Source organism: Notamacropus eugenii, chromosome 5 (genome assembly GCF_028372415.1).
Source record: "Notamacropus eugenii isolate mMacEug1 chromosome 5, mMacEug1.pri_v2, whole genome shotgun sequence".
NCBI lineage: Eukaryota > Metazoa > Chordata > Mammalia > Diprotodontia > Macropodidae > Notamacropus > Notamacropus eugenii.
This window is the reverse complement of record NC_092876.1, coordinates 279,637,903-279,652,038: the sequence shown is the minus strand read 5'-3', so window position 1 is coordinate 279,652,038 and position 14,136 is coordinate 279,637,903. Positions and strand designations below refer to the sequence as shown.

Sequence of the window (14,136 nt, the reverse complement as noted above, 5' to 3'; positions counted from 1 at the left end):
CCATTCCTGCACAGGGTGACCCCCTGTCTTGGTACCTCTTATTGAATTGCCAGAGTCATTTGTGGAATTTGATATTTCCCAAGTTAAGCCTTTTTGACATGTTACTCAGCATATGGATGGGTTTGCAACTGGGTGTCTGTGGTGTGCCTGGCTGCTAAAGTCAGTGAGGTGATCTCTGGGACACTTGTTAAGGGAAAGTCTGGCAGGTGTGCAGCATTTAAGTGTTAATGTATGGTATGTGTATACCACAGGTGACTACTGTGTGTATATTGTGTGTAGGCATATATGCTGTGTGTTACGGGCTACGTAGGATTGTTTGGAGCTGAACCTATGATTTCATTGGATTCAGTCAGTCAACAAGTATTTATTCATTAATTTATTGACAATCAGGGTTAAATGACTTGCCCAGTATGTGTCTAAAGGCAGATTTGAACTCAGGTCCTCCTAACTCCTGGGCCAGTGCTCTCTCCACTGCAACACCTGGCTACCCCTCAACACGTACTTATTAAGAACGTCCTATGTGCCAGGCACTGTGCTAAGCAATGGGGATACAGAAGACAAAAACAGCCCTGGCACTCTACCAAAACCTATCAGTAACTTCCAAGAGGTTGAATGACTTGCCCAGGGGCCACTCAACCAAGAGATACCAGAGATGAGATCAAATTATTAAAAATATTATTCCAGCAACTTTGTAAAAGCTGATTTTGAAAGAGGAGAGACTGGTTGCAGCAATACCAGCTCGGGGACTGTGTGTTGCACAGATGGGTGGATTATATTTCTATTTAGAGCAATGATTTAATGTATGTAAAATACTTTGCAAACCTTAACCCTAAATATCAGTGTCAGCAACGGTTATTTATTAAATGTATGGGGTCCTTGAGCTGGACATTGCCTAACATTCCTTCTGTCCCATGCTCCCTCAGTAACCTTAGTTATTCCTATCACTTCAGTGACCATCACCTCCAGAGATGATTTGAATCTCTTTTTGGCACTGACTTCTCTTTGAAGTTCCATACTTGAATTTCAAACTGCTCCTGTGACATTTCCCATTCCCATCTGCACCTCAAACTCAGCAGGGCTAAAACACCAAGCCTTCTGTGTTTCCCCTAAAGACTGCCAGTAATGGCCATATTGCTGTCATCATTCACTTAATTCGCCATCTTTGATTGTCTGGTGTTATCCATGTTTCTTCCTCACCAACCTCAAGTCCTAAGATTTCTAGATACTCACAACCTCTCTTATCTCTTCCCTCCTCTCTACTCCCATTGTCCTAGCACAGGCCCTGATTAGGAACATCCAGAACTATTAAAACTTCTTAACCACTTTTCCTGCCTCCTCTTTCTTCACTATCACCCAGTCCATTTTTTACATGGCTTCCAGGCTAATCTTCCTCATGAATGGATTTGGCCAGGTCCCTACTTGGTTTGAAAACCTTTGGTGACTCCCTGTTATTTAATGGAAGGGGTGATTGCCTAAGTGGAATGACTTTTAAGGGGCACTAGCAAGTTTTCCTATTTAAAATACTTTCCCCTTCCAGAGCTATTCCCCTCTTCCTCCCCTGCCCCCATTGTGCCTTGAACTCAGTTCAATTCAATTCAATTTGCTAAAAACTATATACAATGTGCTATGTTCTAGGGATATTCCACTATTTAGAAATTATTTTCTTGGTGGTGTTTGCCTTGCTAAAATCTTTAAAAAATGCAAATTGCTCACATTTCTAGAGTGCTTTAAGCGTTACTAAGGCACTTTTCTCCCAATACTCCTTTGAGGTAAGTTAATGCAAGTATCAGTATACTATTTTTACAGTTGAGGAAACTGAGGCTGAGAAAGGTTAAAGGTCCAGAGTGAAACAACTAGTAAGTGTCACAGCAGAAATTTTAGAACTCTTTCTACTTTTTACTGCAAAATGGGAGGGATGACACATTAAATAAATTCATGTGGGAAGGGTTATTTACTTACTATGGTGGCAGGCCAAGAGTTCCTGATGGAGTAGGACCCTGAACTGGGTAGACATGGCATGCCTAAGGCAAACAGCCTCTTTCACAATTGAGGGCTGGCTCTCCCTATGAGCTCTTCTTGTATTGCATAGCTCTGTGGTGAGTGAGTGTGAGTGTGAGTGTATAAGTATAGATTGAGTTCCAACTGTGGGTGACTCCCCTTCTTCAGCTTATGTGGACTCTGGGTGTGTCAGTTCTAGTGCTTTATGCTGGCACACTATTGGGGGGTGGGGGCACTAAGGAGCAGGAAGCCCTGAGGGCTGAGTTTAGTCACTGCTGGGTGGGGAAGTAAGAGCAGAGCAGCTGGGGGAGCAATGTGGGGAGGGGGGTAGGAGCAGCTTCCCCTACCCTCTCCTCCTATGCCTGGTCACAGTAACTGAGCCTAAGGAGCCCGACACACATGGAGCTCAGGTACGTTCACTGATCTGGGACCTGGGATGGTTGAGTCTGTAAGCACCATGTGGAGGGTGTCCAGCAGGCACCACCGGGACTGGGCAGGTCTGGAAGAGACAGCAGATTGCCCCGTCCTTCCTTCTTGAGCACACTCTGGAATACAGTGATATGGGATGGATTCCTGCTGGGGCGGGGAGGGGTGGAGGGTCGTCCCAGAAAACTGGTCTCCAGTCCTAGACAAGTTAAGGTGTTGAGTGAGAACCAAAGAGAGGAGGGACTGTAGAGGCTGGTTTTCAGGGATAAAGAAATAATGCCCCCCCACCCCCACCCCCACCCCTCGTCCCTGTGATATGCAGGTGAGAAGCCTTGATTGCCTTCCCCTCTCCCCCTCCTTAATTGATGGACGAGATGTCGGGGAGGAGGGGCAGGCTACTCAACTCCTAGGGAAGGACTAACTTGAGGGCAAGGGGGGTGGAGGGATGTTTTGTCGTGGCACGAGCACCAGCGCCAGCAGATACCCTCCCCCCAATGCTACTCCCCCCCACCTTCTCCCCATCTCTTTATTTACACCTGAAGAGGCCATCGACTCATTACTTAATTGGGCAAGAGCTAGAGAGGGTGGAGCTACGGCTGGGTGATCTTCCCTGGTTCCTGTCTACGGTCCGAGGAGGAAGGGTGTCTGGGCTGGGCTGGGCTGGGCTCCCAATTGCCTATCTTGGCAATGGAGGCGGGGAGGGGAGGGAACTGGCCAGGAAGTCTTCCCACGGCTCTGAGGAGCAAGGGACTCTGGGAGCGCTAAGCTCCGGAGTTTGCGGCAATAAGTCTGGGGCTTAGCTATCCCCCACCTAGGGGCTGCTCCCCGAGGCTGGGCAGCCGCTGGTAAAGTCTTTATTCTATTCATCTTCCCCTTCCCCCAACCCTCGATTCCCTGTGCTTTTCCCTTTTCTCCCCTCTGTACCTCAGGCACACGGTCCTGCACTGAGGAGTCAGGAAATGGGGGTACAGTTTGGGGACTGTGCAGGGATTGGGGGTTGGGGGCAGGCACAAACCATAAAAGAGCCTGGGAAAGGTTGGCATTTTCCAGCGTAAGGGAGGCAGAGACCTTTGGAGCTTGTTGGAAGCCTGGGCATGGTGGAAAGGTCTTTATTTTTAGAAGCTGGAGAACTCACTTGGGAGGGCAATTTGGGGCCCCAGCAGGGAGACAGGAGGGATGTGTGGCTGTTGGGATACCACCCTTGTATTTTACCCCATGCCTTCATTCTTTCTTATTCTTTTTAGAAGTATGATTAACCGGAAAGGAACCGGTATCCTCATCCTGGCTCCCTTCTGTGACCCTAGGGTTGCCTTATGATTCTTAGAATAATTTTTCTTAGACTCCAACATCCTTCTATGTTGCTACTCCAAGCATCTATCCAGATTCGAGAGGGTGATGCCTCCTGTAGTCTATTAGCCTAGTAAGAAGTTGGAGCTCAGAGCTTTCTGAGAAGGATCGACAATTTAGGACTAAAGGGATAAAATTCTTACTAGAGGGAAATGGGGGAGGTCGTTCCTTAATGGCTGGCACAGAGAGGTTAGTGGGTTTGGAGAAAATCCACCACTCAGAGATGCTGTCCTTACAGGTCTGGGGAGCTGGAGGAGGATGAAATGTGGGGCTGAGTCTTCGGGGCTCTGACTAACCCCCTTCCACCATGCAGTGGCGAAGTCACTTGCCCTGGACCTCTTGGGGCAGAAATTTGAGGGGCCCATTCTGGCCACCAGGTGAGCAGAAAGTTTGGGGTCTTGTTCTTCAGTCTGGGAGTTCTTTATGCCTGTCCCATCTCTTCTGTAGCATCTGGAGGCTGCCTCCCCCCCAAAAAAGAACAGAGGCATGAATCCCAAGTTCAGCTAGTCCTGACTCTGCCACTGATAAGCTGAGTCATTTTAGACAAATAACTTAATCTCTTTGGGTCTCAGTTTCCTCATCTAAAAAGGAAGAAAGTTGGACTACGTGATCTCTATAATCTCTTTCAGTTATGACATTCAACTTCAGTACCATGTAATACAACAAGCCTGCTATGTTTAAGTCATTGGGCTAAGCAGCTGGAGATACAAGAACAAGATGAAACAGTTCTCAAAGACATTCTATTTTGGGGAAACAATAGATGCACAGATAAGTAAATACAAAATAAATGTAAAGTACACCCAAAGTAGGGGCAGCTAGGTGATGCAGTGGATACTATGCCAAGCCTGGAGTCAGGAGGACTCATTTTCCTGAGTTCAAATCTATCCTCAGACACTTAGTATCTAGGTGACCCTGGGCAATCACTTAACCCTATTTGCCTCAGTTTCCTTATCTGTAAGACGAGCAGAAAAGGAAATGGCAAACTACTCCAGTATTTTTGCCAAGAAAATGCCAAATGGAGTCATGGGGAGTCAGGCATGACTGAAAATGGACTGAATGACAACATACAAATTAATTTTGGTGGAGAAATGCACTAGTAACTAGAGGATTCCTGATAGACTTCTCATGGGAGGTGGCATTTGAGCTGAGCATTGAAGAAAGCTAGGGATTCTGTGAAACTGTGGTGAGGAAATGGTGTATTCCAGGCATGGGCGGCAGCCTAGGCAAAGGCATAGAGGTGGGAGATGGAACAACAAGGAGCCCAGTTTAGCTAGAACATGGAGTGAATGAAGAAGAGTAATAAGCTTGAAAAGGTGGTTTGGATCCAGATAATGAAGGGCCAGCTAGAGGAGTTTTTAATTTATCTGAAAGAGAAGGAGCCTTTAAACACACTTATTTGGAACTGTATAGTCACCAACAAACATGAACATTTCCATTTAGGCTCAAGGACAGAGGAAGAGGATTTCGTATGCAACTATGAATCTGCCATGAATATCTTTGTTTGTTTTTAGGTAATTGGGGTTAAGTGACTTGCCCAGGGTCACAAGGCTTGTAAGTGTCTGAGGCTGGATTTGAACTCAGGTCTTCTTGACTCCAAATCTGGCATTCTATCCATTGCGCCACCTAGCTGCCCCATATAGCTTGGTTTTTAAAAATTACTCATCAGCCTTAACATGGTAGAACCACCATTGCCCATCTTAACTGTCCTCTTCTGAACTTTCTTCTGTATATTTTTATGTTTCATTAATTTTTTCTCCTTTTTTCTTTGTATTACTATTATCTTCCCCTAAAGCACTCCCCCCCCTGTTCTAATAAAAGCGCTCCCTTATGTCAACTCTGAAAATAAATGATCAAAGAGCTCACGGAGGTTAATAGGCAAAAATTCTTTATTCTACGGGAGGAGGGAAATTAGATACATGTACCGGGGTCGGCTCTGATACTGAGGAACCCTCTGGGAGACTGAGCCTTGATACATATAGTGGTGGCTATGCATAGAGCTGTAGTAGTGGCAATGAGGCAGTAACACCAACTAAGAGGCAAGTTTGATTCATAGCAGGGCTTCATGACTGGAACGCGATCTGGACAAATAGGTGCTTGTTCAAGCTTAGGGACTATCTGGGACTGGTATGAAACAATTCTGGGACTTAGCTGTGGCAGAGTTCATCCAAAGGGTGAGCACAAAGGATTGTTGTTATGCCAAGCTCAGGGCAAGGCTTGCTTGTTGGACTTTAGCTCTGGAAAACAGGGTATCTCCTAGTAGTAAAAAGAGGAGTGAAAAGAGAAGGGCAGTCAGGACTGTGATTCTAGGGCCTAGGATCTCCTGTCTGAGTTTTCATTTCTCTGGGCCATTGGAGGATGTTGTTGGGTAGAGTGGACTTAGGATTGGAGGGTCACCTATGGCTTGGGTAAGAATAGAGGGTGATATTGTTTTCTTCTTTTGCTCTTTGCAGGTAGCCATGGCCGATTCCTCCTCCACTGGGGTCAGCCACTTGACGCCCGGTGTTCTGATTTGCCCTTCAGGTTAATTCTTAGGATAAAGCAGTTCCCACATTTCTCTCAGTGCCTTAACTCTCCCTCCCATCCCCTTTCAGGTCTCCAATACTATTTCCTTGACTGGCTTGCTCTGCTTTTCTCTCTCTTTGCCCTAGTTCTCGCTATTTCAGCACCTATCCCTTCACATTCCATACTTCTCATTCCTGTTCTCTCAGCCCCTTCTGCCCTCTCACCATTACACTGCTTCTTTTCCTTAATATTTATAACTCTCTGTTTCTGCACTACCAAACCCATCTTCCATTTTCTCTCTCCCACACGTACTACAGTCCTTTTCTTTGGTTGGAGTTGAAGAACCAGACCTTGTCTCACCTTTCTTTGTTCTTAGGGCTCTCATCCGACACCAAGGAAGTTCTCTTGGTGGCACAGCTCCCCCAGTGAGGCAAGGGCAGATGTTTCGAAGCATCCCAGCTATGGGTAAGTTATTGGTGACATAGTTCAGTTTTCAGGAGACTACTCTGGTTGGGGTACAAAGGAAGAAGGTTGTAATGTTAGCAGCATCCATCCACCTCTCCACCCATCCATCCATCCATCCATCCATCCATCCATCCATCCATCCAATAAAATAACTATTTTCAATGTTCTATGGATATACAATGGAGCATACGACACGATCCCTACCCTTCTACTTTAGTAAAGTGACATAAATAAATAGGTATAATGCAAATAATAGAAAGCTGAATTTGACAAATGCCATGAAAGTAGTATCAACAAAGTGCTATGTGACTGATGTGCCTTAAATACACCCTTTATTATTTCTCTTCCAGACCAAAACCCTTCAGTGGTTCTCTACTAACACAAGCCCTTGACCTGGGCCTTCATGTTAGTCCATGTTTATTTAGCATCCACTGTCCTCATAAGAGGCAGCCTTGTATAGTGGATGGGGAGTTACGAGTTCAAAACTGTTTCTGACGTATACTAGCTATTGATCATGGGCAAATCACATGAGCTCTCAAAGGCCCAGACAACTCTCCAAACATATAAATTACTGATAAGTCACCAATCTGCACTAGCTACAGTGGTGCAAAAACAAATATTCTGTTTGACAAGTGTAAAGACTTAAGATTTTGGGATAAGAATTCATTTGGTAGAAATTGTTGGAAAAACTGGAAAGCAGTTAGAGGTAGAAACTGATCAAAGACCAGTATCTTCACCATTTACCAAGAAAAAGTCAAAATGGATGCATGACCTAGATATAAAGAGAGATTTTACGAAACAAATAAGTTATTTTGATTATTATAAATACCCAAATTAACTATACAAGACATATGAAGAAAGATGCTAGCTATATCCAGAGAAAGAACTGATAAACAGAAGACTGTATAGAAAATTGTACATACATATACCTATTTGTGTCTAATGACAGTCATCTTTAGGGTGGGAGATGAGGGGAGAGGAAAGAAAAAAAGAAATGTACTTGATAATTTTGTTGCATATTTCAAAGGAATAGCAAGTTGTGCATAGTAGATTTGCAGTTTCATGTACAGTCATCTCTTTTTTGGCAATTTTTAAATTTTCAACTTAAATACAAAATGAGAAAAGAAAAAAAAAACATTGCCATCTACACAGCAGACCATAAGAGAGGATTCAGTATAAAAAAGCTATATAATAAATGCCACGTATTGTTTTCAAAGATGGCCAGCTTTTCTTTGCTTTCTTATCACTTTTCCTTTGTTCTCTGTTGTGCACTTTTTACGTTATTATTCTCCCTCCCTCCACCCACCACCCTAAATAAGGCTACAATTAAGTGTGAATATATATATATGTATACATATACACACTCATATAGGTATCAATAAACATACACATATATACACATACAGTCATAAGCATATATGTAAGCCTGTACTATGCTTATGCCCTCCCATCGTCTGTTTCTCTGCAGATGGATAGCATGTTCCTTCATAAGTCCAAGTCTTGCGATGTTTTTCTAAATCAACCAGCTCATTATTTCCTACACCACGTCAAAATTTCAACCCAATCACATCCTGTCTGAGAGATTACCTATGAAAGTTTTTATTCCCAATTCATTCCTTCTATTCTTGGCTACATACAAGAAAATTTTTATTTAAAATAATTGAAATTACCCTTTTTACAATTATAATCATCTTTTTTGTTATACTGTATTATATGGAAGTGCTTGTTTTATTCCATAAATTAAAAATAAAATTAGAAAAAACAACAACACATATCAAACTGTATGCATCACACCATACTAGACTCAAGACGTCTTAGATTCCTGACTGATTCATCCCAGATGCCTTTCTCCTGACTGATCCTGTAGTTCCCTTAATCTCTCTTGTTTTCTCTTACCTCCTGACACCTTTCATAACTCCTGGGTCCCTCAACTACTTCAGTGAGTCACCCTGAATTTAATTTCTAGCTTTCTTGATTCTCCTACTTGGTCTAAGTACCTGTCCTGACTTCTAAGATACATTGGCACCCCTCTTGACTCCCCATGGCAGCTTCCTGCAGGTTCCTTGAAGCCTTTCTTATCTTTCCCTGGCCTTTTTTTCTTATCTCTTTACCAGAATCAGTCCATCGGTACCGCCAAAGCCTGGCTGAGTGGTTCATTCGGTTGCCACGGGAGGAACGCCAGTTTGGGCCAACATTTTCCCTGGACACAGGTCACGTGGACCCCGTAATTCGTGAAAGCACCCCTGATGAGCTGTTGCACCCACCTGCTGAACCTACCCTGGCACACCCACTTCCTCCCATGGAGCGTCATCTACTAGCTCTGTCCCAGCTCTTTGACCCTGATGCATGTGGGCGACGAGTCCAGACAGTGGTGTTGTATGGAACAGTGGGCACAGGCAAGAGTACCCTGGTTAGGAAAATGGTCCTGGACTGGTGTCATGGGCGGCTGCCCAGCTTTGAGTTGGTCATTCCTTTCTCCTGTGAGGACCTGTCTGCACCAGGTCCCACACCCATCTCCTTGTACCAAATGGTTACCCGCCGGTACCCCCATCTGAAAGAAGCACTACCCCTGCTGGACAAGGCTGGATCCCGGCTCCTATTTGTGCTCCATGGTATGGAGCGACTCAACCTAGACTTCCGGATGGAGAGCACAGGGCTGCATGGTGATCCTGGAATGCCAGCAGTGCCCACTACCATCATTGTTAATCTGCTGCGCAAGTTCATGTTGCCTGAGGTAGGTGGTCACTACCCTTCAAGTACTGCAGCTACTAGATATCCATCACTGTCCTTTACCTTCAGTCCTTGAGATTTCTCTGGCTTTTGCCTCTCATATCCTAACCCTCATATCTTCTAAGATTTCCTTCCTCTTTCGTCTTTCTTATCCCAGTCTTTCCTGGGCACATCCACTTCATTGTTCTTCTCTGGGCACCTTCTGTATTGAGTCTTTTGAACAGAGAAAGAGAAAACAAGTGAAGAATGGTAATAAATACAGCTTTTTAAAAATTTCTTTTCAATTAACAAGCATCTATTTTTTCTTCTTCCTACTCTCTTCCCCTACCCCCTTAACCTCCCACTGGGAAAAAAAAAGCCTTTGTGACAAATATACATAATCAAGCAAAAGAAATTCCCCCTTTGACCATGGCCAGAAATGTATATCTTGTTTCACTTCTTGGGCCCATTACATCTTGGTGCTAAATATGTTGAAAAATTGACCTAGTGCTCTGCATTTTTCCTGATTTAACCAAGACATTTGATGTCTGGCACAAGGGATGGACAGGACCATACCAGGTACACAGCAATGTATAGGCTGAGTGGGACTGATTAATTCAGTCTTACAACTGGATTGAGGTGGGGTATAGAGTTGAAAGACAAATGGAGGATAGTGCGATGCTTGGGCAGAGGGAGGGGATAGTCAGTTGGGCATAAGGACCAAGTTGTGACTGAAACATTCTGGGAACAAGTGCTGCAAGTTAAGTAAGTGTTTTCTATTGTTTTGCCTAGAAATAGCCTTCTTTCCCATGGGAATTGCATTTTCCCATAGTTCCTTCAGATTATCAATATCTACTCTATTCATAGACTTTTATAGCTATGTCAAGTTTACTTTAAGCCTAACAAAAGGAGAGGTCTGGGGTTCTAATTCCAAGAATATTTGGGTGATCTTATTACATTGTGTTGTGATCTATTATATTATATTGTATTGTGACCTTAGGCAAACTCTCTCTTCTTTGCACTGCACTTTCATCATCTGTAAGTGAGGCATTTACATTAATGAAGCATAAACCTTAAGGTCTAAAGGTAGATGGAACTTCTGAGTTCTTCGGAAATATAAGGAGGTAAATAAACCTAACAGCTAAGTTCCCTCTGTCCCTCTGTCTTCTCTTTAGGCCAGTATCCTGGTGACCACCCGAGCCTCTGCGGTTGGCCGCATCCCCAGCAAGTACGTGGGTCGCTACGGGGAGATCTGTGGCTTCTCTGACACCAACCTGCAGAAACTATACTTCCAGCTCCGTCTCAACCAGCCTGACTGTGGACACAGTGCAAATGGAGTAGGCACCCCCATCACCCCAGCTCAGAGGGACAACCTGGTAGAAATGCTTTCCCGAAATCTGGAGGGGCACCACCAGATCGCTGCTGCCTGCTTCTTGCCCTCCTACTGCTGGCTGGTGTGTGCCACCTTGTATTTTCTCCATGTACCTACACCTGTTGGGCAGACCCTGACTGGCATCTATACCAGTTTCCTGAGACTCAACTTTAGTGGGGAGATACTAGACAGCACTGATCCCTCTCGGACATCATTGATGGCCTACGCTGCTCGCACCATGGGTAAATTGGCCTATGAGGGTGTGGCATCTCGGAAAACCTACTTCTCTGAGAAGGATGTACGAGAATGTCTGGAGTCTGGGGTGAAGACAGAAGAAGAGTTCCGGTTATTGCATGTCTTCCGCCGAGATGCCCTGCGGTTTTTCTTGGCACCCTGTGTGGAATCAGGGAAGCATGGTTCTTTTGTGTTCACAGTGCCTGCGATGCAGGAGTACCTAGCTGCCCTGTATATTGTGTTGGGTGAACGCAAGACAGCCTGGCAGAGAGTGGGCAAGGAGGCAGCGGAGTTGATGGGCCGAGTGGGTGAGGATGTTAGCCTGGTGCTCAGTATCATAACCAAGCTACTGCCCCTTCGGGTGCTGCCCCTGCTTTTCAACTTACTCAAGGTAATAGCCCTGTCTTCTCTCCCCACCATCCCTCCTCTCTGCATTAGGACCATCATTATATTCTGTCCTTCAGGGAAATAGTATTCTAGGTAGCCAGACTTGATTTCCTGAGGAGGTGGAGAGGAAAGGGAAGACTAGAAGGGAGGAAAGAACCCATAAAAGATTTTATTACAGTTATTTATCACCTAGAAAAAGGGATAATTGAATCTGAATTTAGTTTATCCCCAAATTTCTTAAGACACCTTGTTTTTTTCCTGAGGCAATTGGAATTAAGTGACTTGCCTAGGGTCACACAACTAGTAAGTGTCTGAAGTCACTTTTGAACTCAGGTCATTTTGACTCCAGGGCTATCCTACAGTGGTGTCCTATCTGCTGCACCACTGAGCTGCTCCAAGATACCCTCTTTTCTCACAGCTATCCTCTAATAGGTCTCATTCTCTACTGTACCCTCTCCAGCCAGGAGTGAAAATCTGTTTTCCCCCACCATAACTTACTTTGTTTGATGAATTTGGTAGCTATTTAGATGTGGCCCCAGAGTAGGTAGGAAGACTATTGGATTTAGAAACAGAGAATTTTGATTCAAATCTAAGCTCTGACACATTAACTGTGATAAATCTAGACAAGTCACTTCCCCATCAAAGCCATCAGTAAAATGAAGAGGCCTATGGTCCCTTCTAGCTGTAAATGATCCAAGGGCTAGTTCCAAGTAGGATCCTAGCTTCAAAGGGACCCTGGACACATGGAAAAAAGGTAGAAAGGAGCAATATTGCTGGGGAAGGATTAGAGACTGAGGTAGGTGAGGTTTTGGAATGATTCAGTTTGGAAAAGAGAAGGTAGAGCCTAAGAACTTCCACAACTTCTATAAATAGGATTAATGTAAAATCTGAGAGATTCTTCACCTAGGGGGAAAAATTGTTCCATGATGGTGGCAGAAGGGATTGAGGGTAGACTTTAGGAGGGACTGGTTTTCAACAGCACCCTGTTTCCTAGAAATCAGTGAACCAATATGTCTATGTGGAAGATAGGAAGTAGAAGATACGTTTCCTTCCATGAAGGCACTTAGGACTGAGCTGGGTAGCGAAGATGTTTAAGTCAAAGAACCACTTATGGTGTGTAGCAATTTGTTGGAAACTATCAAAGACACAAAGTTTAGATAAGACCTGGTTTCTGTTCCTAAGAGCTTGCAATCAAGTAGAGAGATATGCACAGATATTTCACAGGGCAATGAAAATAGCATAAACAAAATGCTCTAATCTTACTTGGATGCAGCCTTTATTATGTCATTCTCTGGATTCATAAAGTCACTCTCTTGAGTGAGATAAACCCCCTCAGTGGCACCCCACAGTCACCACTGGGCTCTGCCTGGGCTTCATGTCCAGAAGCAATCGTGGAGAAGGAAAGACTAAGGGGAACAAATCTTTGAGGGACTCTCCTGTGCAAGAGGCATTAGACTTCTTCTGTTTGGCCAAAGATGGCACAGCTATGAGCAGTGGGTAGAAGGAGCAAAGAGGTAGCTGTTAGCCCCAGAACCCAGATTTTCATAGTCTAAGGCCATTGTTCTTCCTGCTACATCATATAGCACACAACATGTGGGTGGAAAGCTAAATAATGACGTAACACTAGATGCAACATAAAAGAGATTTCACAAAGTAGCTCATGATAGAACATAGAATCAGTAAGAACAAGGAGTTCGGAGAAGGAAGGGAGGCATGTGGAGGGGCTGGAGTTGTTAGAGAAGGCTTTCCTGGACATCCCTCTTTCTTTTCCTTTCAGGTTGTGCCTCGAGTGTTTGGACGGTGGGCAGGCAAAAGTCGGGAAGCAGTGGCCCAGGCCATGGTTCTGGAGATGTTTAGGGAGGAGGACTATTACAATGATGATGTGCTGGACCAGTTGGGAGCCAGCATTCTGGGGGTAGAGGGTCCACGGCGCCATCCTGATGAGCCACCCGATGATGAGGTTTTTGAACTCTTCCCCATGTTCATGGGTGGACTGCTCTCCTCTCGGAATCGGGTCGTGCTGGCCCAGCTGGGCTGTCCTATCAAGAATATGGATGCCCTGGAAAATGCCCAGGCCATTAAGAAGAAGTTAGTGAAGTTGGGCCGCCAAGGCCTGCCCCCTTCAGAGCTTCTAGATCACCTTTTCTTTCACTATGAATTTCAGAACCAGCACTTCTCAGCTGAGGTGCTCAGCTCTCTGCGCCAGCTCAACTTGGCAGGTGTGCGTATGACGCCCCTTAAGTGTTCTGTGGTGGCATCGGTGCTGGGCAGTGGTACACATACCCTGGATGAGGTCAATTTGGCCTCCTGCCAGCTGGACCCTGCTGGACTGCGCACACTCATGCCTGTCTTCTTGCGTGCCCGGAAACTTGGGTGAGAAACTGCTGTGATTCCTTGGCACTACCCAACCTGGCAGAGAATTGCCAGGCAAGAGGAGAGACCATCCGGTATAGGGAATGAAGGAGAAAAAAAGTAGTAACTTACTGGGTTCAAATCCTGTCTTGGCCTTTTGTTACCTCTGTGGACTCTGTCAAGTCATTTTTCTCCAGACCTCAGTTTCAACATCTGTAAAATGAGGATGTTGCCTTGGATGATCTCTAAGGTCCCTTCCATATGACTGGGATTTTTGGGAGTGAGGGTGGGAAAGATGGAAGAAAATCTTAGGAAGAATCTTAGATATTGAAGAGAAATATTGG

General features: G+C 44.9%; 1 protein-coding gene across 3 annotated transcripts in view; it reads left to right on the top strand.

The window, feature by feature from the left end:
- Positions 1-2,173: 2,173 nt before the first annotated feature.
- Positions 2,174-14,136, top strand: part of NLRX1 (NLR family member X1) — a 29,933-nt gene continuing 17,970 nt past the window's right edge. The window contains exons 1-7 of one of the 3 annotated variants that reach the window (XM_072612974.1): positions 2,174-2,408; positions 4,010-4,148; positions 6,222-6,291; positions 6,650-6,738; positions 8,853-9,472; positions 10,623-11,444; positions 13,218-13,813. In XM_072612974.1, the coding sequence (XP_072469075.1) occupies positions 4,079-4,148; positions 6,222-6,291; positions 6,650-6,738; positions 8,853-9,472; positions 10,623-11,444; positions 13,218-13,813 (2,267 nt within the window). In that variant the 5' untranslated portion in view covers positions 2,174-2,408; positions 4,010-4,078. Of the gene's footprint in view, positions 2,409-3,158; positions 3,270-4,009; positions 4,149-6,221; positions 6,292-6,649; positions 6,739-8,852; positions 9,473-10,622; positions 11,445-13,217; positions 13,814-14,136 lie in introns of those variants that run through there. The other 2 variants (XM_072612973.1, XM_072612975.1) reach the window with 2 other exon arrangements.